The sequence below is a fragment of the Poecile atricapillus genome, assembly GCF_030490865.1.
Source record: "Poecile atricapillus isolate bPoeAtr1 chromosome 36 unlocalized genomic scaffold, bPoeAtr1.hap1 SUPER_36_unloc_3, whole genome shotgun sequence".
NCBI lineage: Eukaryota > Metazoa > Chordata > Aves > Passeriformes > Paridae > Poecile > Poecile atricapillus.
In genome coordinates this window covers 1709-27727 of record NW_026708993.1, presented here as the reverse complement: position 1 = coordinate 27727, position 26019 = coordinate 1709, and the positions used below count along the sequence as shown (strand labels likewise).

Below are 26019 nucleotides of genomic sequence, written 5' to 3'. Positions count from 1 at the left end.
TTTTTTAACCCTATTTTGCACCAAAATCTCATTTTTTATTCTTGATTTGCACCAAAACCTCAATTTTAATCCTATTTTGCACCAAAACCTCATTTTTTAACCCTATTTTGCACCAAAATCTCATTTTTTATTCCTATTTTGCACCAAAATCTCATTTTTTAACCCTATTTTACACCAAAATCTCATTTTTTATTCTTGATTTGCACCAAAATCCTATTTTTAACCCTATTTTGCACCAAAATCTTATTTTTTATTCCTATTTTGCGCCAAAACCTCGTTTTTTATTCTTGATTTGCACCAAAATCTCATTTTTAACCCTATTTTGCACCAAAATCTCATTTTTTAACCCTATTTTGCACCAAAATCTCATTTTTAACCCTATTTTGCACCAAAATCACATTTTTTATTCCTGTTTTGCACCAAAATCTCTTTTTTTATTCCTATTTTGCACCCAAATCTCATTTTTTAAACCTGTTTTGCACCAAAATCTCATTTTTTATTCCTATTTTGCACCAAAATCTCATTTTTTAACCCTATTTTGTACCAAAATCTCATTTTTTATTCCTATTTTGCACCAAATTCTCTTTTTTAATCCTATTTTGCACCAAAATCTCATTTTTTATTCTTGATGTGCACCAAAATCTCATTTTTTAACCCTATTTTGCACCAAAATCTCATTTTTTATTCCTATTTTGCACCAAAATCTCATTTTTTCCTCCTTCTTTTTACCAAAACCTCCTTTTTTTACCCAAAACCTCCTTTTTTCTCTCTGTTTTTACCAAAATCTCCTTTTCTTAACCAAAACCTCATTTTTTTTCCCAAAAACCTCATTTTTTCCTCCTTTTTTTAACCAAAACCTCATTTTTTCTGTTTTTACCCAGTCTCCTTTTTTTTACCAAAACCTCATTTTTTCCTCCTTTTTTTCTCCTTTTTTTAACCGAAATCTCTTTTTTTTCCCCAAAATCTCCTTTTTTCTCCCTTTTTTTCCCAAAATCTCCTTTTTTCCTCCTCTTTTTACCCAAACCCTCCTTTTTTTCCCAAAATCTCCTTTTTTTTACCAAAACCCATTTTTTCTCTCCGTTTTTACCCAAAATCTCCTTTTTTCCTCCTCTTTATACCCAAAATCTCCTTTTTTCCTCCTCTTTTTACCCAAAACTTCCTTTTTTCTCCGTTTTTACCCCAAATCTCCTTTTTTCCTCCTTTTACCAAAACCTTATTTATTCCTCCTTTTTTCTCCTTTTTTTACCCAAAATCTCCATTTTTTTACCAAAACCTCATTTTTTCCTCCTTTTTCCTCCTCTTTTTACCCAAAACCTCCTTTTTTCCTCCTCTTTTTACCCAAAATCTCTTTTTCTTCCTTTTTTTTACCAAAACTTCTTTTTTTTCTCCCTTTTTTTTACCAAAACTTCATTTTTCCTCCTCTTTTTACCCAAAATCTCATTTTTTTCTCTCTTTTTTTTTCCCCAAACCCCCTTTTTTCTCAGTTTTTACCCAAAATCTCCTTTTTTTTACCCAAAATCTCCTTTTTTCCTCCTTTTTTTTACCAAAACTTCATTTTTTCTCCTTTTTTTTACCAAAACCTCCTTTTTTCTGTTTTTACCCAAAATCTCCTTTTTTTTACCAAAACCTCATTTTTTCCTCCTTTTTTCCTCCTTTTTTTACCCAAAATCTGCTTTTTTCCTCCTTTTTTTTAGCAAAACTTTTTTTTCTCCCTTTTTTTAACCAAAACTTCATTTTTTCCTCCTCTTTTTACCCAAAATCTCCTTTTTTCTCTCCGTTTTTACCCAAAACCTCCTTTTTTCTCCGTTTTTACCCAAAATCTCCTTTTTTCCTCCTCTTTTTATCCAAAATCTCCCTTTTTCTCTCCGTTTTTACCCAAAATCTCCTTTTTTTTAACCAAAACCTCATTTTTCCCTCCTTTTTTCCTCCTCTTTTTACCCAAAATCTCCTTTTTTCTTTTTTTTTTCCCCAAAACCCCCTTTTTTCCTCCTCTTTTTATCCAAAATCTCCTTTTTTCTCCGTTTTTACCCAAAATCTCCTTTTTTCCGCCTTTTTTTTCCCCACGGCGGCAGCACCGAGTCCCAACCCCCCCCTCCCCCACCCCCACCGCTCCTCCCTTCCCAAATTTCCCTTTTTTCCCCTTTTTTCCCCCAAAATCCACCCCCTGCGGCTGTTCCCGCCAACACCCGCACGCTCGGGGGTTGTTTTTACCCCATTTTCCCATTTTTTTGGGGTGTTTTACCCCAAAATTTTCACCCCCCAACCTTTAAAAAAATAAATTAAAATATAAAACCGGACATGCGCGGGCATCAACCAGAATTTTCCAGACACGTGACAACCCCAAAAAGAGGTAAAAAAAGGGGAAAAAGGTTAAAAAAGAAATGTTTAAAAATATAAATTAACGCGTTGATGGAAAAAAAAATGGGGTTTTTTTAATTTATCTTTTGAAAGGGGGTGAAAAATGAGGGTGAAAAGGTGAAAATGGTGATTAAAAAATGGAAAAAAAAGGGGAAAAAAGTGGAAAAAATGTGAAAAATGTAATAAAACCACAATAAAAAAAAAAAGAGAAAAAAAAAAGGGGGAGTGATTCCGGCAAAGGGGAGGAAGGAGTTGGAACAAAGAAAAAGGGAGGGGAACTCCAAAATGGGGGGAAAAAGGGAAAAAATGGGTGAAAAACAGAGAAAATCGCTTTTTTTCCGCTTGGAAAAATGTGAATTTTGGGGGTTTTTATCACTTTGGTTTTAGGGTTTAAAGCGGAATTTTGGGGAAATTTTAATTTTTGGGGTTTTTTTTTAATGAAGGGAAATTGGTTTGGGTGTTTTTTAACCCCCTTGTTTGGTTGTTGATTGGTGGGATGGGTTAAAAAAGGTAAAAATTGGTTAAAAATGGGTTTAAAAATCTTAAAACAACAAGTTTGAGCTGTAAAAAAGAGGAGGAGTTGATTTCCCGCTGGGAAAATGGGGAAAAAAATGTTATTTTAACTCAAATCTGTTAAAAAAATGGTTTAAAACGGGGAAAAGTTGTGATTTAAGGAGAGAAAAGTGAATAAAAATGGGGATTTTTGGAACAAAAAGTTGGAGGGAAATTGGGATTTTGGGGTGGAAATGAAAAGGATTTTAAAAATCGGGATTTGGGAGGTTTGGAAAGGGGAGAAAAGTTTTAAAAAGTGAATTTCAAGGTGGGTTTGGGGATATTTGAGGGGAAAAAAATTCAGGATTTGGTTAAAAATTCCTGGAAAAATTCAATTTAAAGGTGGGGGAAGCAAAGGGGGAAGGAAAATGCGGTTGGGAGGTGAAAAATTCTCATTTTTGAGGGGTTTTAGGGTAAAAAAATGAGGTTAAAATTTAATTTTTTTTAATTTTGGAGTTTTTTCCATAAAAAAGGGAGATCAAAAATCAAAACGTGGCCATTTTTGTGCATTTTTGAAGGGGTTAAAATCCAATTTTTTGGCGTTTTTGAGTTTTTTTTTTTTGCGTGAGCTTTGTAGTCCAGATATGGAAATTGTTGAAAACTCCTAAATTTAATCATTTTTGAACAATTTAACCGATTTAACCAGATTTAACCAATTTCTGAGCATTTTTTGGGGGGAAAAGGGGGGAATTTACTCATTTTTAACCTTTTTAAAGAAAAATAAAGCTGATTTTTTTTCACCAAATTCGCCTTTTCCCCTCATTAATTTGAGGCCAAACTTGGAAAAAAAATTAAATTTAATTTAATTCAGAGGAGGGGGAAAAAAAAATCTTAATTTTGGGCAAAAAATGGTTCATTTTTGAATGAACCTGGGTGTGAAAATGGGGAATTTTGGGGTGAAATCTTCTTTTTTTTCCCTTTTTAGCAGCCACAGGAGGAGTTTTCAGGTGGAAATTGAGGCAAAGAACCCCAAACTTTCCCCCCCGGGGTTGAAATTTGGGGTGAAAGCGTCGAAACTTTTTGGTAAATAAAAAATAAACCTCGATAAAAAAGGATAAAATGCGATAAAACAATAAAATTCCAATGGAAGAGGGTCCTGGCAGGGATAAAGTGGGAATTGGCAGGTCCTGGAAGGTACCCAAAGACCTCAAAATGGGGTAAAAGAAGCGATTCGGGTCCTGGAAGGGGAAAAAAGACACCCAAACACCTCAAAATGGGGTAAAAGAAGCGATTCGGGTCCTGGAAGGGGAAAAAAGACACCCAAACACCTCAAAATGGGGTAAAAGAAGCGATTCGGGTCCTGGAAGGGGAAAAAAACCACCCAAACACCTCAAAATGGGGTAAAAGAAGCGATTCGGGTCCTGGAAGGGGAAAAAAGACACCCAAACACCTCAAAATGGGGTAAAAGAAGCGATTCGGGTCCTGGAAGGGGAAAAAAGACACCCAAACACCTCAAAATGGGGTGAAACAAACTATTCGGGTCCTGAAAGGGGAAAACTACACTCAAACAACTCAAAATGGGGTAAAACAAGCGATTCGGGTCCTGGAAGGGGAAAACTACACCCAAACAACTCAATATGGGGTGAAACAAGCGATTCGGGTCCTGGAAGGGGAGAAACGACCCCCGAACACCCCAAAATGGGGTAAAACAACTGATTCAGGTCCTGGCAGGTACCTACAGCCCCCAACACCCCGCAAAACAGCCACTTTGGGTCCTGGCAGATGCACAGCAACACCCGTCACCCCACATGATGGGGTCAGTACCAACTTTGGGTCCTGGCAGGGCACCACCAGCCCCTTTTCCCCTCATGAAGGATTCAACACCCACTTTGGGTCCTGGCAGGGCACCACCAGCACCTTTTCCCCTCATGACGGGGTTCAACACTCACTTTGGGTCCTGGCAGGGCACCACTGGCCCCCATCACCTCATGACGGGTTCAACACCCACTCTGGGTCCTGGCAGGGCACCACCAGCCCCTTTTCCCCTCATGACGGGTTCAACACTCACTTTGGGTCCTGGCAGGGCACCACCAGACCCTTTTCCCCTCATGACGGGTTCAACACCCACTTTGGGTCCTGGCAGGGCACCACCAGCGCCTTTTCCCCTCATGAAGGATTCAACACCCACTCTGGGTCCTGGCAGGGCACCACCGGCCCCCATCACCTCATGATGGGGTTCAACACTCACTCTGGGTCCTGGCAGGGCACCACTGGCCCCCATCACCTCATGACGGGTTCAACACTCACTTTGGGTCCTGGCAGGGCAGCACCGGCCCCCATCACCTCATGATGGGGTTCAACACTCACTTCGGGTCCTGGCAGGGCACCACCAGCCCCCATCACCTCATGATGGGGTTCAACACCCACTTTGGGTCCTGGCAGGCCACCACCGGCCCTTTCACCCCTCATGACGGGTTCAACACTCACTTTGGGTCCTGGCAGGGCACCACCAGCACCTTTTCCCCTCATGACGGGTTCAACACCCACTCTGGGTCCTGGCAGGGCACCACCGGCCCTTTCACCCCTCATGATGGCTTCAACACCCACTTTGGGTCCTGGCAGGCCACCACCGGCCCCCATCACCTCATGATGGGGTTCAACACCCACTCTGGGTCCTGGCAGGGCACCACTGGCCCCCATCACCTCATGACGGGTTCAACACTCACTTTGGGTCCTGGCAGGGCAGCACCGGCCCCCATCACCTCATGATGGGGTTCAACACCCACTCTGGGTCCTGGCAGGCCACCACCAGCACCTTTTCCCCTCATGACGGGTTCAACACTCACTTTGGGTCCTGGCAGGGCACCACCGGCCCTTTCACCCCTCATGACGGGTTCAACACTCACTTTGGGTCCTGGCAGGGCACCACCAGCACCTTTTCCCCTCATGACGGGTTCAACACCCACTCTGGGTCCTGGCAGGGCACCACCGGCCCTTTCACCCCTCATGATGGCTTCAACACCCACTTTGGGTCCTGGCAGGCCACCACCGGCCCCCATCACCTCATGATGGGGTTCAACACCCACTCTGGGTCCTGGCAGGGCACCACTGGCCCCCATCACCTCATGACGGGTTCAACACTCACTTTGGGTCCTGGCAGGGCACCACCGGCCCCCATCACCTCATGAGGGCTTCAACACCCACTCTGGGTCCTGGCAGGGCACGGTGACACTCCCGGCCTGTTTACAAACACCTCCCTCCCCTCACAACCCAGCCCCGGTGCGGCGGGAAGCGCTGAGGGGAGCGGGGAAGGGGCTCCGGTCCCTGCGGGAAGCTCTGAGGGGCCCGCGGGGGTCTCCGGAACCGCCGGGAAGAGCTGAGGTGAGGATCGGGGGGAATGGGGAGGGGTCTCGGTACCTGCGGGAGCCTCCGGGAAGCGGGAACGTGGAGCACGGGACCCCCGGGAAGTTCTGAGGGGGCACTCGGGGGTCTCGGTCACTCTGAGGGGTCACTCGGGGGGTCCCGGTGTCCCCGGGAAGCTCTGAGGGGGCACTCGGGGGTCTCGGTACCTGCGGGAGCCTCCGGGAAGCGGGAAAGGGGAGCTCGGGCCCCGCGGGAAGCTCTGAGGGGGCACTCGAAGGGTCCCGGTATCCTCGGGAAGCTCTGAGGGGTCACTGAGGGGTCCCGGTGGTCCCTCCGGAAAGCTCTGAGGGCTCTGAGGGGGCACTCGGGGGGTCCCGGTGTCCCCGGGAAGCTCTGAGGGGTCACTCGAAGGGTTCCGGTGTCCCCGGGCAGCTCTGAGGGGGCACTCGGGGGTCTCGGTCACTCTGAGGGGGCACTCGGGGGTCTCGGTACCTGCGGGAGCCTCTGGGAAGCGGGAAAGGGGAGCTCGGGCCCCCCGGGAAACTCTGAGGGGGTCGAAATGGCGATGAACTCGGGGGGACGCCTGGGGGGGTTCCGGTGTCTCCGGGAAGCTCTGAGGGGTCACTTGAGGGGTCTCGGTACCTCCGGGATGCTCTGAGGGTTCACTCGGGGGTCCCGGTATCCCCGGGAAGCTCTGAGGGAGTCACTGAGGGGTCTCGGTACCTCCGGGAAGCTCTGAGGGGGCACTTGGGGGTCCCGGTCACTCTGAGGGGGCACTCGGGGGTCTCGGTACCTCCGGGAAGCTCTGAGGGCTCTGAGGGGTCACTCGAAGGGTCCCAGTCCCTCCGGGAAGCTCTGAGGGCTCTGAGGGTTCACTCGGGGGTCCCGGTATCCCCGGGAAGCTCTGAGGGAGTCACTGAGGGGTCTCGGTACCTCCGGGAAGCTCTGAGGGGGCACTTGGGGGTCCCGGTGGTCCCTCCGGGCAGCTCTGATGGGTCACTCGGGGGTCCCAGTCACTCTGAGGGGGCACTCGGGGGTCTCGGTACCTCCGGGAAGCTCTGAGGGCTCAGGGTGGTCACTCGGGGGATCCTGGCGGTTCCTCCGGGCAGCTCTGAGGGGTCACTCGAAGGGTCCCGGTATCCTCGGGCAGCTCTGAGGGGTCACTCGGGGGTCTCGGTACCTCCGAGAATCTCTGAGGGGTCACTTGGGGGGTCCCGGTGGTCCCCGGTCAGCTCTGAGGGCTCTGAGGGGTCACTCGAAGGGTCCCCGGTATTCCCGGGAAGCTCTGAGGGGTCACTCGAAGGGTCCCGGTATTCCCGGGAAGCTCTGAGGGGTCACTCGGCGGACTCGGTCCCTCTGGGCAGCTCTAAGGGCTCTGAAGGGGCCCTCGGGGGTCCCGGTACCTCCGGGAAACTCTGAGGGCTCTGAATGGTCACTCGGGGGTCCCGGTGTCCCCGGGAAGTTCTGAGGGGTCACTGAGGGGTCCCGGTATCCCCGGGAAGCTCTGAGGGGTCACTGAGGGGTCCCGGTATCCCCGGGAAGCTCTGAGGGGTCACTGAGGGGTCCCGGTGTCCCCGGTCAGCTCTGAGGGCTCTGAGGGGGCACTCGGGGGGGTCCCCGGTATCCCCGGGAAGCTCTGAGGGGTCACTGAGGGGTCCCGGTATCCCCGGGAAGCTCTGAGGGGTCACTGAGGGGTCCCGGTGTCCCCGGGAAGCTCTGAGGGGGCACTGAGGGGTCCCGGTGTCCCCGGGAAGCTCTGAGGGCTCTGAGGGGGCACTCGAAGGGTCCCCGGTATCCCCGGGAAGCTCTGAGGGGTCACTGAGGGGTCCCGGTATCCCCGGGAAGCTCTGAGGGGTCACTGAGGGGTCCCGGTATCCCCGGGAAGCTCTGAGGGCTCTGAGGGGGCACTCGGGGGGGTCCCCGGTATCCCCGGGAAGCTCTGAGGGAATCTGGGGGCAGTTCCAAGGGGTCACTCGGGGGTCCCAGCGGTACCTCCGAGAAGCTCTGAGGGGTCACTCGAAGGGTCCCCGGTATCCCCGGGAAGCTCTGAGGGGTCACTTGAGGGGTCTCGGTATCCCCAGGCAGCTCTGAGGGCTCTGAGGGGGCACTCGAGGGGTCCCGGTACCTCCGGGAAGCTCTGAGGGGTCACTCGGGGGTCCCGGTCACTCTGAGGGGTCACTCGGGGGTCCCGGTCACTCTGAGGGGGCACTCGAGGGGTCTCGGTACCTCCGGGCAGCTCTGAAGGGTCACTCGAAGGGTCCCGGTACCCCCGGGAGGCTCTGAGGGCTCAGGGCGGTCACTAGGGGAGTCCCGGTCACTCTGAGCATCCCGGCGGTTCCTCCGGGAAGCTCTGAGGGAATCTGGGGGCAGCTCCGAGGGGTCACTCGGGGGGTCCCGGTCACTCTGAGGGGTCACTCGGGGGGTCCCGGTCACTCTGAGGGGTCACTCGGGGGGTTCTGGTCACTCTGAGGGGTCACTCGGGGGGTTCTGGTCACTCTGAGGGGTCACTCGGGGGTTCCCGGTGGTCCCTCCGGGGATCTCTGAGGGGTCACTCGGGGGTCCCGGTGGTCCCTCCGGGCAGCTCTGAGGGGTCACTCGGGGGGTCCCGGTCACTCTGAAGGGTCACTCGGGGGGTCCCGGTCACTCTGAGGGGTCACTCGGGGGGTCCTGGTCACTCTGAGGGGTCACTCGGGGGGTCCCGGTCACTCTGAGGGGTCACTCGGGGGGGGTCCCGGCTGTACCTGCGGGCGCCTCCGGCGGTCCGGGCGCGGCGGGCGCTGGCGGCGGCGGCGGCGGCGGCGGCAGCGGGGCCGGGGCCGGCCCGGCGAAGATGTCGGGAGCCCCTCTGTGCCCGGCCAAAAGCGCGGCGGCGGCGGCGGCTGCGGCGGCAGCAGCGGCGGCGGCGTCTTCCTCCTCCTCTTCCTCGTCGTCCTCCTCGTCGTCGTCCTCCTCATCCCCCTCGGACACCGCCATCTCCTCCTCCTCCTCCTCGTCCTCCCTCAGCGGGGACGCCATGGCGGGGTGAGGGGCGGGGGGCCGAGGGGACCCTCGGCGTGCGCCGCTCCCACCGCCCCCAAAACCGCCCCCGCCGCTGAGGTGGGGGCTCGGTTTGTGAGGTGAAAATTGAGGGGAAAGGGGGGGGGGATTAACGGGGAGACCCCCCCCGGGCCGGGCCCGGTGGGGCCGCGGAGGGGGGGGCGGCGGTGAATGGGTTGAAAAACGGCCGGATCGGTTAAAATCGCCTCAGGGCGCGGTGTGAGGGCGGGCGGGCGGGCGGGCGGCGGGACGGCGCCGGCAGCGAAAATGGCCGCCCCGGGTGTAATTTTAAAATAAACCCCCCCCCCTTTTCCTCTTCTTTCCCTCACGAAAAATGAAAAAAAAAAAAAAAAAATAATATATTAAAAAAAAAAAACACACCCCGGTAAGTGGAGGGTTGATGTTGGGGGGGGGAGGTGTAAAAAAATATGGAGAAGGGAGGGGTTAAAAATGAGGGAAAATATGAGGGGTGGTGCCCCCCCTCACGAGCTCCGTGAGGGAAGAAATAATAAAAAAAAGCGCAAAATGGCCGAATGAGGGTTTTTTTTGTTTTTTAAAGTTGCCCCACACACACCTTGGGGGAGGAAGGAGGGTGAAAAAGAGGCGAAAAAAGCTTTAAAAAAAAAAAAATAAGAAAAAAGGACAGCAAAAAGAAAAAAAAATAAAAAGGGAAAAAAAAAAACAAAAACCCGGCAAAACCCAACCCGCGAAAGGGGGAGGGGAATTAAGGAGAGAGAGAAAAAAAAAATAATTAAAATTAATATTTAAAAAAAAAAAAAAAGGAGGAGGAAAGGGAAGGGTTGAGGGGGGAAAAAGAATGAAAAGGAATCAAGGGGAGGATTGAAAAGGAGTTAAATTGTGAGGGGAAAGGAAGGGTGAAGTGAAAAAACGGGGTGGAAAAATGTTCGAGGGGAGGATTGAAAAGCAAAAAAAGGGGTAAAAATCGGCATTAAAAAATTTGAAAAAAAGGGGGATGGAAAAGGGGAGAAAGCGACGTTAAAATTGATGTGGTGAAGGGGTGGGGGGAGAATTAAAAATAAGCGTTAAAATTTAAAAAGGGAAGGGGATTAAAAAAAAGGTTAAAAATAAACAAAAAATGGGAAGGGGCTGAAAAGGGTAAAAAAAAAATCAACATTAAAAAAAAGCGTGAAAAGGAAAAAAAAAACTTAAAAAATTCAACGGTGCGAGTTAAAATAAAATTTAAAAAAAAACCAAAAAACATGAAAAAATAGAAAAAAAATTAAAAATTAGAAAAAAAAAATAAAAGCGAAACTCTTTAAAAAAAATAATAATAAATCCCAAAACTCCCCCCCACCCCACCCTCCCCCCCTCACAACTTTCTGCCTCTACAACCCGAGCAGGCGAATAATCCTCATCCTGCCGCTTTTTAGGGTATTTTTAGTGGGTTTGGGGGGCCTCATTAATTAGAATTAATTATTTTTGCTGTTGTTTTTTTTCCCCCCTCCCTCAGATATTCCGCCTCGACGAAGGAACAAATATTTCTGTGGCCCCAAACCTGGGGGGGGGAAAAACACGAAGCCGGAGAGATTTTTCTGCATAAAACAAAGATGGCTGCGGTAAATTATTTCTTTTTTTTTTTTTCCCTTCTTGCTTTTTTTTTTTCTTCTTCTTCTTTCTTCTTATTCTTCTCCCCCCCCCTCTTCCTCTCCTTTTTTTTTTTTTTTTTCCCCTCCTCACTCCCATAAAAATATTTCGGGGGGGTTGGAAGGATTAATCAGTACTCATGCTCAGTGTGACATCAGCATAAATTGTTAAAGGTTAACTAGTTCCATACTCGTCACGCTTCCCTTTTTTTTTTATATATATAAAAATATATATATTATTATTATTTTGAAGGTTTTTTTAATTCTCTTTTTTCGCCTCCTCCCCTCGGTGATTTTAAACCCGGGCTTTAAAAGAAAAAAAAAAAATAATAGAATTTAAATTAAAATGCGGTTTTTAAATATTTTTTTTTTTGTTGTTGTTGTTTTCTCCCTCCCTCCTCGACTTTGAAATACTTGGGAAGGGAGTGGTTTGGTGGGTTGGGTTTTGGGGTTTTTCTTTTTTTTCTCCTTTTGGGTGGTTTTTTTTTTTTTCTCTTTTTTCTTTTCTTTTTTTGGAGTTTCTTTAAGGTTGCAGGGAGGAAAAAACAAAAAAAAAATAAAAGGGGGGGGTTATGAGGATTAAATAAAAATAAATATAAAGGTTGAGGAAGGGGTTGGAAAAATGGGTTAAAAAAGGGTGGGGAAGGGGGGAGGTTGAAAAGGAATAAAAAAAGATTGAAAAGGGATAAAAAAGATTGAAAAGGGGTAAAAAAGATTGAAAAGGAATTTAAAAAAAGGTTGAAAATGGATTTTAAAAAAAGGTTGAAAAGGGATAAAAAAGATGGGAAAAGAATTTAAAAAATGGAAATAAAATGAAATTAAAAAGGGGAAAATATTGGAAAAGGGGGAAAGATTAAAAAGGGGAAAAGATTAAAAAGGAAAATATTGGAAAAGTAAAAAGGTGGAAAAAGGAAAAAGAATTTAAAAGGAAAAAAGGGTTAAAAAGGGGGAAAAGATTGAAAAAGGGAAAAAAAGGGAAAAAAGGGGAAAAAAGGGAAAAGAGCAAAAATTGAAAAGGAATTTATAAAATATTGGGAAAGGGTTTTAAAAAGTGGAAGAAAATTTTTGAGAAATGGTTAAAAAATAAAAAAAGGTTGAGAGAAAAAAATATTTTTATTTAAAAAGATCGGAAAAGGGAAGAGGATGGAAAAAAGATGGGAAAAGGTAAAAAAAATGGGAAAAGGGGAAAAATTATAAAAATTTTGAAGAATTGAAAAAGGAAAAAAATGAAGAGGAAGAAAATGGGAAATATTTTAAGTGGGTGAAAGTTTAAAAAATGTTTAAATTGAGAAAAATATTCAGAAAAAAATATTGAAAAGTGGAGAAATGTTAAAAATGAAACATTTAAGGAGGGAAAAAGGATGAAAAGGGAGAAAAGATTTTAAAAATATTCGGAAATGGGGGAAAAGATTGAAAGATTTTTAAAAAAAAGGAAAAAAAATGGAAAAAGTATTGAAAGGGGGGAGATAAAAAATGGATAAAATTCAAAAGGGAAAAATATTTAAAAATGTAAAAATCAAAAATGGGGGAAAAAATTCATAAAGAGTTAAAGAGATGGAAAAAAAGTTTAATAAAGAGAAAGAAATGTTAAGAAAAGGAGAAAAATTAATAAAAAGGAAGGAAAAAAAAAAGGATAAAAAATAAAAATACTGGGAAAAGGGGGAAAAATTTAAAAAGGGAAAATAAAATATTAAAAAGAAGAGAAAAAAATGTTTAAATCCCCCCAAATCCAGCCCCAAAAAACCCCCAGAGGTGAAATTTTCATCAATGAAGGTTTTTAGGCACTGAAATTGCCCAAAATGCTCCAAAATCACCCCAAAAACCTCAGGCCTTGCCTGTCCCTCCCCTCCTCGTTGAGTTTTGCTGCTTTTTTTTTAATTTCTTGTTCCTTTTTAGGGCTTTTTTTACCCCAAAATGATGGAAAATTGGGGGAAAACCACTCAGAGTTTGGGGGTTTTAGGTTATTTGGGGTTTTTTTGCTCAAAAGTTGCTCCTGGTTGTTGTCAGTGAGGCCAAATTCCACCAAAAGCTTCGTGTGAGGCCACAAGAAGCCCAAAATTCCCACAAATTCCACCAAATTCACACAAATTTCCTCCAAATTCCCCCAAATTCCCCAAATTCCCCACAAATTTCACCAAAATTTCACCCAAAAGCTTCGTGTGAGGCCACAAGAATCCCAAAATTCCCCCAAATTTCCACCAATTTCCCCCAAATTCCCCCAATTTTTCCCCAATTTCCCCCCAAATGTCCCCAAAACCTTCATGTGACACCACGAGAATCCCAAAATTCCCCCAAATTCCACCAAATTTTCCCCAAATTCTCACAAATTCCTCCCAAATGTCCCCAAAACGTTCATGTGACACCTCAAAAACCCCCAAATTTCCCCCAAATCCTCACAAATCTCCTCAAAACTCTCATGGGACACCTCAAAAACCCCCAAATTTCCCAAATTCCCCCCAAATTTCCCCAAATTCCTCCCAAATCCTCCCAAACCTTCATGTGACACCTCAAAAACCCCCAAATTTCCCCAGAATTCCCCCAAATTCCCCAAAATTCCCCCAAATTCTCACAAATTCCTCCCAAATTCCCAAAACTTTCCCCCAAATGTCCCCAAAACCTTCACGTGACACCTCAAGACCCCAAATTCCCCCAAATTCCCCCCAAATTCCCAAAAATCTCCTCAAAACTCGCATGAGACACCTCAAAAACCCCAAATTTCCCCAAATTCCCCCCAAATTCCCCCAAATTTTCCCCAAATTTCCCCAAATTCCCCCAAAACCTTCATGTGATGCCTCAAGAAACCCCAAATTTACCCAAATTCCCCCCAAATTCCCCCAAATTCTCACAAATTCCTCCCAAATCTCCTCAAAACTCGCATGGGACACCTCAAGAACCCCAAATTTCCCCAAATTCCCCCCAAATTCTCACGAATTCCTCCCAAATCTCCTCAAAACTCTCATGGGACACCTCAAAAACCCCAAATTTCCCCGAATTCCCCAAAATTCCCCCAAATTTTCCCAAATTCCCCCCAAATGTCCCCAAAACCTTCATGTGACACCTCAAGAACCCCAAATTTCCCTAAATTCCCCCCAAATTCCACCAAATTCTCACAAATTCCTCCCAAATTCCCAAAACTTTCCCCCAAATGTCCCCAAAACCTTCATGTGACACCTCAAGAACCCCCAAATTTCCCTAAATTCCCCCCAAATCCTCACAAATCTCCTCAAAACTCTCATGGGACACCTCAAAAACCCCAAATTTCCCCAAATTCCCACCAAATTCCCAAAAATTTCCCCCAAATCCTCCCAAAACCCTCCTGTGACACCTCAAGAACCCCCAAATCCTCCAAATTCCCCTCAAATTTCCCCAAATTCCCCCAAAACCTTCATGTGACACCTCAAGAACCCCCAAATTTACCCAAAATTCCCCCAAATTCCACCAAAATTCCCCCCAAATATCCTCAAAACTTCATGTGAGGCCACGAGAATCCCAAAATTTCCTCAAATTCCCCAAAATTCCCCCAAATTTTCCCCGAATTCCCCCAAATTCCTCCCAAATGTCCCCAAAACCTTCATGTGACACCTCAAAAACCCCCAAATTTACCCAAATTCCCCCCAAATTCCCAAAAATCTCCTCAAAACTCTCATGGGACACCTCAAAAACCCCAAATTTCCCCAAAATTCCCCCAAATTGCCCCCAAATTCCCACAAATCTCCTCAAAACTCTCATGGGACACCTCTAAAACCCCCAAATTTCCCCAAATTCCCACCAAATTCCCAAAAATTTCCCCCAAATCCTCCCAAAACCCTCCTGTGGCACCTCAAAAACCCCAAAATTCCCCCAAATGTCCCCAAAACCTTCATGTGACACCTCAAGAACCCCAAATTTCCCCAAAATTCCCCCAAATTCCCCCAAAATTCCCCCAAAACCTTCATGTGACACCTCAAGAACCCCCAAATTCCCCTAAATTCCCCCAAATTTCCCCAAATTCCCCCAAAACCCTCCTGTGACACCTCAAAAACCCCAAATTTCCCCAAATTCCCCCAAAACCTTCATGTGACACCTCAAGAACCCCCAAATTTACCCAAAATTCCCCCAAATTCCACCAAAATTCCCCCCAAATATCCTCAAAACTTCATGTGAGGCCACGAGAATCCCAAAATTTCTTCAAATTCCCCAAAATTCCCCCAAATTCTTCCAAATTCCTCCCAAATCTCCTCAAAACTCTCATGGGACACCTCAAAAACCCCAAATTTCCCCAAATTCCCCTCAAATTCCCCCAAATTTCCCCCAAATTCTCACAAATTCCCCCAAATGTCCCCAAAACCTTCATGTGACACCTCAAAAACCCCAAAATTCTCCCAAATTCCCCCAAATTCCCCCAAATTCCCCCCAAATGTCCCCAAAACCTTCATGTGACACCTCAAGAACCCCAAATTTCCCCAAAATTCCCCCCAAATCCTCACAAATCTCCTCAAAACTCTCATGGGACACCTCAAAAACCCCAAATTTCCCCAAATTCCCCTCAAATTCCCACAAATTTCCCCCAAATTCCCCCAAATTCCTCCCAAATGTCCCCAAAACCTTCATGTGACACCTCAAAAACCCCCAAATTTCCCCAAATTCCCCCCAAATTCCCCCAAATTCTCACAAATCCCTCCCAAATGTCCCCAAAACTCTCATGGGACACCTCAAAAACCCCAAATTTCCCCCAAATTCCCCCAAATTCCCACAAATGGTGTCACCCTGGGGTGGCACTGATGTCACTGTGTCACTGTGGGGTGACACTGATGTCACCAATGTCACTGTGGGGTGGCACTGATGTCACGGTGTCACCGTTAGGTCACACTGGTGTCACCGTGTCACACTGTCACCATGTCACTGATGTCACTGTGTCACCCTGGGGTGACACTGATGTCACCAATGGCACCCTGGGGTGACACCGATGGCACTGTGTCACTGTGGGGTGACACTGACGTCACTTTGTCACCGTTAGGTCACACTGGTGTCACCCTGGGGTGGCACTGATGTCACTGTGTCACTGTGGGGTGACACTGATGTCACCAATGGCACCGTGGGGTGGCACCGTGGGGTGGCACCGATGTCACCGTGGGGTGACACTGATGTGACCCTGGGGTGGCACTGATGTCACGGTGTCACTGTGGGGTGTCACCCTGGGGTGACACCAATGGCACCAATGGCACCGTGGGGTGACACTGACGTCACTTTGTCACCGTTAGGTCACACTGGTGTCACCCTGGGGTGGCACTGATGTCACTGTGTCACTGTGGGGTGACACTGATGTCACCAATGTCACCGTGGGGTGGCACTGATGTCACTGTGTCACTGTGGGGTGACACCGATGTCACCAGTGGCACCCTGGGGTGGCACCAATGGCACCGTGGGGTGACACTGATGTCACTGTGTCACCGTTAGGTCACACTGGTGCCACCCTGGGGTGACACCAATGGCACCTATGGCACCATGGGGTGACACTGATGTCACCGTGGGGTGGCACTGATGTCACTGTGTCACTGTGGGGTGACACTGATGTCACCGTGGGGTGGCACTGATGTCACTGTGTCACCATTAGGTCACACTGATGTGACCCTGGGGTGGCACTGATGTCACTGTGTCACTGTGGGGTGACACTGATGTCACTGTGACACCATGGGGTGGCACTGATGTCACTCTGTCACCGTTAGGTCACACTGATGTCACCCTGGGGTGGCACCGATGTCACCAATGGCACCCTGGGGTGGCACTGATGTCACCGTGGGGTGACACTGATGTCACCCTGGGGTGACACCAATGGCACTGTGTCACCCTGGGGTGGCACTGATGTCACTGTGGGGTGACACTGATGTCACCAATGTCACCCTGGGGTGGCACTGATGTCACTGTGTCACTGTGGGGTGTCACCCTGGGGTGACACCAATGGCACCAATGGCACCCTGGGGTGACACTGATGTCACTGTGTCACCGTTAGGTCACACTGGTGTCACCCTGGGGTGGCACTGATGTCACCAATGGCACCGTGGGGTGTCACTGATGTCACTGTGTCACCCTGGGGTGGCACTGATGTCACTGTGGGGTGGCACTGATGTCACTGTGTCACTGTGGGGTGACACCGATGTCACCAGTGGCACCCTGGGGTGGCACCAATGGCACCGTGGGGTGACACTGATGTCACTGTGTCACCGTTAGGTCACACTGGTGCCACCCTGGGGTGACACCAATGGCACCTATGGCACCATGGGGTGACACTGATGTCACCGTGGGGTGGCACTGATGTCACTGTGTCACTGTGGGGTGACACTGATGTCACCGTGGGGTGGCACTGATGTCACTGTGTCACCATTAGGTCACACTGATGTGACCCTGGGGTGGCACTGATGTCACTGTGTCACTGTGGGGTGACACTGATGTCACTGTGACACCATGGGGTGGCACTGATGTCACTCTGTCACCGTTAGGTCACACTGATGTCACCCTGGGGTGGCACCGATGTCACCAATGGCACCCTGGGGTGGCACTGATGTCACCGTGGGGTGACACTGATGTCACCCTGGGGTGACACCAATGGCACTGTGTCACCCTGGGGTGGCACTGATGTCACTGTGGGGTGACACTGATGTCACCAATGTCACCCTGGGGTGGCACTGATGTCACTGTGTCACTGTGGGGTGTCACCCTGGGGTGACACCAATGGCACCAATGGCACCCTGGGGTGACACTGATGTCACTGTGTCACCGTTAGGTCACACTGGTGTCACCCTGGGGTGGCACTGATGTCACCAATGTCACCGTGGGGTGGCACCGATGTCACCGTGGGGTGGCACTGATGTCACTGTGTCACCCTGGGGTGGCACTGATGGCACTGTGTCACCATTAGGTCACACTGATGTCACCGTGGGGTGGCACTGATGTCACCAATGTCATCCTGGGGTGGCACTGATGTCACTGTGTCACCGTTAGGTCACACTGGTGTCACCCTGGGGTGGCACTGATGACACCAATGGCACCGTGGGGTGGCACCGTGGGGTGGCACTGATGTCACTGTGTCACTGTGGGGTGACACTGATGTCACCGTGGGGTGGCACTGATGTCACCGTGGGGTGGCACTGATGTCACGGTGTCACTGTGGGGTGACACTGATGTCACTTTGTCATCCTGGGGTGACACCGATGTCACTGTGGGGTGGCACTGATGTCACTGTGTCACTGTGGGGTGTCACTGGTGACACTGATGTCACCGTGTCACGGTGTCACCATGTCACTGATGTCACTGTGTCACTCTGGGGTGGCACTGATGTCACCAATGGCACCCTGGGGTGGCACTGATGTCACTTTGTCATCCTGGGGTGACACTGATGTCACTGTGGGGTGGCACTGATGTCACAGTGTCACTGTGGGGTGTCACTGTGTACCTGTGTCACCATGTCACCGATGGCACCATGTCACCGTGTCACAGTGTCACTGTGGGGTGTCACCACGTTACGGTGTCACCGTGTCACGGTGTCACTGATGTCACCATGTCACTGTGTCACGGTGTCACTGTGTACCTGTGTCACCATGTCACCAATGTCACCGATGTCACCGTGTCACAGTGTCAGCAATGTCACTGATGTCACTGTGGGGTGTCACCGTGTCACAGTGTCACCAATGTCACAGTGTCACTGTCAGGTGTCACTGTGTACCTGTGTCACCGTGTCACGGTGTCACTGTGGGGTGTCACCATGTCATGGTGTCGCTGATGTCACTGTGTCACTGTGTCACCATGTCACCAATGTCACCAATGTCACGATGTCACCGTGTCACCGTGTACCTGTGTCACTGTGTCACCGATGTCACCATGTCACGGTGTCGGGGTGTCACCAATGTCACGGTGTATCTATGTCACCGTGTCACTGATGTCACTGATGTCACCGTGTCACTAATGTCACGGTGTCACAAATATCACAGTGTCACGGTGTCACTGATGTCACGGTGTCACGGTGTCATGGTGTCACCGATATCACGGTGTCACGGTGTCACGGTGTCACAGTGTCACGGTGTCACTGATATCACAGTGTCACGGTGTCACGGTGCCACCGATGTCACGGTGTCACGGTGTCACGGTGTCACTGATGTCATGGTGTCACTGATGTCACGGTGTCGTGGTGTCACCGATATCACGGTGTCACGGTGTCGCGGTGTCACCAATATCACGGTGTATCTATGTCACTGTGTCACCGTGTCACCGATGTCACGGTGTATCTATGTCACGGTGTCACGGTGTCACCGATATCACAGTGTCACGGTGTCACGGTGTCACCAATATCACGGTGTATCTATGTCACTGTGTCACCGTGTCACCGATGTCACGGTGTCGCGGTGTCACCGATGTCATGGTGTATCTATGTCACCGTGTCACGGTGTCACCGATGTCACGGTGTCACCGATGTCATGGTGTCACCGATGTCACGGTGTCACCGATGTCACGGTGTCGCGGTGTCACCGTGTCACGGTGTATCTATGTCACTGTGTCACTGATGTCACGGTGTCACGGTGTCACCGATGTCATGGTGTATCTATGTCACCGTGTAGCGGTGTCACCGATGTCACGGTGTCACGGTGTATCTATGTCACTGTGTCACGGTGTCACCAATGTCATGGTGTCACGGTGTCACCGTGTCACGGTGTATCTATGTCACCGTGTCACTGATGTCACGGTGTCACGGTGTCACGGTGTCGCGGTGTCACCGATGTCATGGTGTATCTATGTCACAGTGTCACGGTGTCACTGATGTCACGGTGTATCTATGTCACGGTGTCACGGTGTCACTGTGTCACGGTGTCACGGTGTCACCATGTCACCCATGTCGCGGTGTCACCGATGTCACCACGTGCTGTGCCCGGCTGTTCCCGCTCGTTGTCACTGTCACACCCTGAGTGACCCTCGGGTGTCAGGGGTGGGGACACGGACGGGTGACAACGGACAGGTGACACAGGTGACAATGGACAGGTGACAATGGACAGGTGACACAGACAGGTGACACAGGTGACACAGACAGGTGACAATGGACAGGTGACAATGGACAGGTGACACAGGTGACACAGGTGACAATGGACAGGTGACACGGACAGGTGACACAGGTGACACAGGTGACACAGGTGACAATGGACAGGTGACACAGGTGACAATGGACAGGTGACAATGGACAGGTGACAATGGACAGGTGACAATGGACAGGTGACACAGGTGACAATGGACAGGTGACAATGGACAGGTGACACAGGTGACAATGGACAGGTGACACGGACAGGTGACACAGGTGACACAGGTGACAATGGACAGGTGACAATGGACAGGTGACAATGGACAGGTGACAATGGACAGGTGACACAGGTGACAATGGACAGGTGACACAGACAGGTGACAATGGACAGGTGACACAGGTGACAATGGACAGGTGACACAGGTGACACAGGTGACACAGGTGACACAGGTGACAATGGACAGGTGACAATGGACAGGTGACAATGGACAGGTGACACAGGTGACATGGACAGGTGACACAGGTGACAATGGACAGGTGACAATGGACAGGTGACACAGGTGACAATGGACAGGTGACACGGACAGGTGACACAGGTGACACAGGTGACAATGGACAGGTGACAATGGACAGGTGACACAGACAGGTGACACAGGTGACACAGGTGACACAGACAGGTGACAATGGACAGGTGACAATGGACAGGTGACACAGGTGACACAGGTGACACAGGTGACAATGGACAGGTGACACAGGTGACACAGGTGACAATGGACAGGTGACACAGGGACAGGTGACAATGGACAGGTGACAATGGACAGGTGACACAGACAGGTGACACAGGTGACACAGGTGACAATGGACAGGTGACACAGACAGGTGACACAGACAGGTGACACAGACAGGTGACAATGGACAGGTGACAATGGACAGGTGACATGGACAGGTGACACAGACAGGTAACACAGACAGGTGACACAGACAGGTGACACAGACAGGTGACAATGGACAGGTGACACAGGTGACACAGACAGGTGACATGGACAGCTGTCCCCAAACGTGTCCCCGATCGCCTCCTTCACACAAAATCCCATTTATTTATTCGAGCTCCAAAAAGCCCCAATTTGTCCCCAAAACCCTGAGTGGGGGAGGGGTGGGACCCTCCTGGGGACCCCCCCCCGGTGTCACCGGGGATTTTGGGGGGTGGGGGAGGGGATTGAGGACCCCTGACCCCTCCCCCCCCACCTCTGCCGGTGACGTCATCACCGCCATGAGGGGGAGCGCCTGTGTTGTGGAGGGGGAGGGGTCACGGAGGGGGAACCCCCCCTTAAAAAAGGAGACCCCCGACCCCCCCCACCCCCAAAACCCCTCCTGAGCCCCCCCAAACCCCTCAGGGACCCCTCCCCTCCCCCCCCGCACCTCGGGGGGTCTCTCAGGCCTGGCCTGGGGTCGCCACCGTAGGCCGCGCCGCCCGTCGCCATGGCAACGCCACCGGAAATCCGGGTTCTGCGCGACCGCGGTGCACGCCGGGAAACGTAGTCCTAAGTGTCATGGCCGCCGTGCCCCGCGCGGTGCACGCCGGGAAACGTAGTCCTGGGTGTCATGGCCGCCGCGCCCCGCGCGGTGCACGCCGGGAAACGTAGTCCTAAGTGTCATGGCCGCCGCGCCCCGCGCGGTGCACGCCGGGAAACGTAGTCCCGGGTGTCATGGCTGCCAAGCGGCGCGCGGTGCACGCCGGGAGTTGTGGTCGTTGGCTCCGCCCCCTGCCCTGGGCCGCGCAGGGGCTGCCGGGAAAGCGGCGCCATCATGGCGGATCCGCCGGAGGAGGCGGGGGGAGCCCCGGCCGTGAGTGTGAGGGGGGGGAGGGGGAATTTGGGGGTGGGGAGGGGTCCGGAGAGGGGGGGGAGGGGTCCGGAGGTGGGGGGAGGGGTTTGGAGGGGGGGGGAGGGGTTTGGAGGGGGGGGGAGGGGGCTCTGAGGGCTGAGGGGGGGACAAAGGGGGGCCCTGGGGGGGGGGGAGGGGATGTGGGGGGGCCTCAGAGAATGTTGGGGGGTCCAGGAGGGTTTGGGGGGGTTTTAGGGGCTGGGGAAGGTTTTGGGGGGGCTTGGGGCGGGGTTTTGGGGGGTCCAGGGGGATTTGGGGGGGGTTTGGGATGGGATTTGGGGGGATTTTAGGGGCTGGGGAAGGTTTGGGGGGGGTTTTAGGGGCTGGGGAAGGTTTGGGGGGGGCTTGGGGTGGGGTTTTGGGGGGTCCAGGGGGGTTTAGGGGGGTTTTAGGGGCTGGGGAAGGTTTGGGGGGGTTTTAGGGGCTGGGGGAAGGTTTTGGGGGGGCTTGGGGGGGGGTTTGGGGGGATTTTAGGGGCTGGGAGGGGTTTGGGATGGGATTTGGGGGGATTTTAGGGGCTGGGGGAGGTTTTGGGGGGGCTTGGGGGGTTTTAGGGGCTGGGGAAGGTTTTGGGGGGGCTTGGGGTGGGGTTTTGGGGGGTCCATGGGGGTTTGGGGGGTTTTAGGGGCTGGGGAAGGTTTTGGGGGGGCTTGGAAGGGATTTGGGGGGGTTTTAGGGGCTGGGGGAGATTTTGGGGGGGCTTGGGGTGGGGTTTTGGGGGGTCCAGGGGGGTTTGGGGGGGTCCAGGGGGGCTGGGGGAAGGTCTTGGGGGGATTGAGAAAGGTTTTGGGGGGTTTGGGATGGGATTTGGGGGGGTTTTAGGGGCTGGGGAAGGTTTTAGGGGGGGCTGGGATGGGATTTGGGGGGTTTTTAGGGGCTGGGGGAAGGTTTGGGGGGGCTTGGGGTGGGGTTTTGGGGGGTCCAGGGGGGTTTGGGGGGGTCCATGGGGGCTGGGGAAGGTTTTGGGGGGGTTGGGAAGGGGTTTGGGGGGGTTTTAGGGGCTGGGGGAAGGTTTTGGGGGGCTTGGGGTGGGGTTTTGGGGGGTCCAGGGGGGTTTGGGGGGGGTTTGGGATGGGGTTTGGGGGATTTTAGGGGCTGGGAAAGGTTTGGGGGGTTTGGGATGGGATTTGGGGGGGTTTTAGGGGCTGGGGGGGGTTGAGAAAGATTTTGGGGGGGTTTTAGAGGGGGTTTTGGGGTCCATAGAGGTTGGAGAAAGGTTTTGGGGGGCTTGGATGGGATTTGGGGGGGTTTTAGGGGCTGGGGGGATTGGGGAAGGATTTGGGGGGTTTTGGGGGGGTTTTAGGGGCTGGGGAAGGTTTTGGGGGGTTTGGGATGGGATTTGGGGGGGTTTTAGGGGCTGGGGAGGTTTTAGGGGGTTTTGGGGGGGTTTTAGGGGCTGGGGGGGATTGGGGAAGGATTTGGGGGGGGTTTTAGGAGCTGGAGAAGGTTTTGGGGTGGCCTGGGGAGGGGATTTGGGGGGTCCAGGGAGGTTTGGAGGGGGTTTTAGGGGCTGGGGGGGATTGGGGAAGATTTTGGGGGGTTTTGGGGGGGTTTTAGGGGCTGGGGGGGGTTTTGGGGGGGGCTTGGGGTGGGGTTTTGGGGGGTCCAGGGGGGCTGGGGGAAGGTTTGGGGGGGTTTGGGATGGAATTTGGGGGCTTTAGAGGGGTTTTTAGAGGTTTGGGGGGCCCATAGGGGTTGGAGGAAGGTTTGGGGGGGGGTTTAGGGGCTGAGGGGAGGTTTGGGGGGCCTGGAGAAGGTTTGGGGGGGCTGAGGAGGGGTTTTGGGGAGGTTGGGGTTTTTTTAGGGGTTTTAGAGGGGTTTTTGAGGAGTCTTTGGAGGTTTTTAGGGGTTTTAGAGGAGTTTTTAGATGTTTTAGAGGAGTTTTTAGGGGTTTTAGAGGAGTTTTTAGAGGTTTCAGGGTTTTTGTGGGGATTTTTAGGGGGTCTTAGAGGAGTTTTTAGGGGGTCTTAGAGGAGTTTTTAGGGGTTTTAAAGGGGTTTTTAGGGGTTTTAAAGGGGTTTTTAGGGGTTTTAGAGGAGTTTTTAGAGGTTTTAGAGGATTTTTAGAGGTTTTAGAGGAGTTTTTAGAGGAGTTTTTAGGGGTTTTAGAGGGGTTTTTAGGGGTTTTTAGAGGTTTTAGGGTTTTTGGGAGGATTTTTAGGGGTTTTAGGGGGTCTTAGAGGGATTTTTAGAGGTTTTAGAGGAGTTTTTAGGGGTTTTGGAGGGATTTTTAGAGATTTTAGAGGAGTTTTTAGGGGTTTTAGAGGGTTTTTATAGGTTTTAGAGGGGTTTTTATAGGTTTTAGAGGAGTTTTTATAGGTTTTAGAGGCGTTTTTAGGGGTTTTTGAGGGGTTTTTAGGGGTTTTAGAGGGGTTTTTAGGGGTTTCAGAGGAGTTTTTAGGGTTTTGGAGGAGTTTTTAGGGGTTTTAGAGGGGTTTTTAGAGGTTTTTGAGGGGTTTTTAGGGGTTTTAGAGGAGTTTTTAGAGGTTTTAGGGAGGTTTTTATGGGTTTTAGAGGGGGTTTTAGAGGGGTTTGAGAGGTTTTTAGAGGTTTTAGGGGGGTTTGATGAGGGTTTTAGGGGTTTTAGAGGGATTTTAGGGGTTTTTAGAGGTTTTAGGGTTTTTTGGGGGGATTTTTAGGGGTCTTAGGATTTTAGAGGGGTGTTAGAGGAGTTTTCAGGGATTTTAAAGAGGTTTTAGAGGAGTTTTAGAGGGGTTTTTAGGGGCTGTGGGGTTTTTTAGAAGTTTTAGAGCGGTTTTTAGAGGTTTTAGAGGAGTTTTTAGAGGTTTTAGGAGTTTTAGAGGGGTTTTTAGGGTTTTTAGAGGTTTCAGGATTTTTGTGGGATTTTTAGGGGTTTTAGAGGAGTTTTTAGGGGTTTTAGAAGAGTTTTTAGAGGTTTTAGAGGCGTTTTTAGGGGTTTTAGAGGGATTTTTAGAGGTTTTAGGGTTTTTGGCGGGATTTTTAGGGGTTTTTAGGGGCTGTGGGGTTTTTAGAGGTTTTAGAGGGGTTTTTAGGGGTTTTAGAGGCGTTTTTAGGGGTTTTAGAGGAGTTTTCAGAGGTTTTAGGGAGCTTTTAGAGGGATTTTCAGAGTTTTGGGGCTCCCACCCTTCACTCCATCCACCCCCCACCCAAAACATTTCACCCCGAGCCAAACCCGGGGATCCCCCTCATCATCCTCGGGGGTCCCTAACCCCAACTCCCCCTCCCCAAATGGAGGCCGGGCCGGGGGTCCCGGAGCCCCCCCGGGGGCGGCAGCGCCTGGAGTCGCTGCTGAACCGGAGCCTCCGGATCCGAATGTCGGACGGGAGAACCCTGGTGGGAGCGTTCCTGTGCACCGACCGCCAGAGCAACGTCATCCTGGGCTCTGCGCAGGAATTCCTCAAAGCTGCGGGTCTGGGGCACAAATCCGGGGGTCTTGAGACAGTTTTGGGGTGTTTTGGGGGGTTTTGGGGGGTCTCAGGGGGGGTTTGGGGGTCCTGGAGGGGGTGGGAGCCTTCCCTGAGCTCCAACACCCAGAGCAGTTCCTGGGATCTGTGCAGGGATCCCTGAAAGCTGCGGGTTTGGGGGGAATTTTGGGGTCTTGAGAGATTTTTGGGGGTCCTGGGGTGGTCCTGGGGGTGTTTTGGGGGTCCTGGGGGTGTTTTGGGGGTCCTGGGGGAGTTTTGGGGGTCCTGGGGGAGTTTTGGGGGGTCTCAGGGGGTCTCGGGGTTGGGAGCGTTCCCTGAGCTCCAACACCCGGAGCAGTTCCTGGGATCTGTGCATTGATCCCTGAAAACTGCGGGTCTGGGGAGGAATTTTGAGGGTCTTGAGGGATTTTTGGGGGTCCTGGGGTGGTCCTGGGGGGGTTTTGGGGGTCCTGGGGTGTTTTGGGGGGGTCTCAGGGGGTCTCAGGGGGGTGGGAGCGTTCCTGTGCACCGACCGCCAGAGCAACGTCATCCTCGGCTCTGCGCAGGAATTCCTCAAAGCTGCGGGTCTGGGGGACAAATCCGGGGGTCTTGAGACAGTTTTGGGGGTCCTGGGGTTGTCCTGGGGGTGTTTTGGGGGTCTCAGGGGTGTTTTGGGGGGTCTCAGGGGGTCTCAGGGGGGTGGGAGCCTTCCCTGAGCTCTGACACCCAGGGAATCTGTGCAGGGATCCCTGAAAACTGCGGGTCTGGGGGATCCTGGAGGGATTTTTGGGGGTCTTGAGGGATTTTTGGGGGTCCTGGGGGTGTTTTGGGGGGTCTCAGAGGGTCCTGGGGGAGTT

The 26019-nt window shown here is 50.9% G+C and overlaps 2 protein-coding genes across 2 annotated transcripts in view; one reads left to right on the top strand and one right to left on the bottom strand.

Annotated features, from left to right (window-relative positions):
- Positions 1-9433, bottom strand: part of CHD3 (chromodomain helicase DNA binding protein 3) — a 100396-nt gene extending 90963 nt beyond the window's left edge. Inside the window, 1 exon segment of the mRNA XM_058828490.1 lies at positions 8955-9433. Within this exon segment, the coding sequence (XP_058684473.1) occupies positions 8955-9228 (274 nt within the window). The 5' untranslated portion in view covers positions 9229-9433.
- A 12215-nt stretch (positions 9434-21648) lies between these two features.
- Positions 21649-25199, top strand: NAA38 (N-alpha-acetyltransferase 38, NatC auxiliary subunit; the record flags this gene model as incomplete). Its single annotated transcript, XM_058828477.1, has 2 exons — positions 21649-21744; positions 24993-25199. Coding segments are annotated over exons 1-2 (252 nt in total), but the record flags the coding sequence as incomplete, so codon positions are not given.
- Positions 25200-26019: the final 820 nt, after the last annotated feature.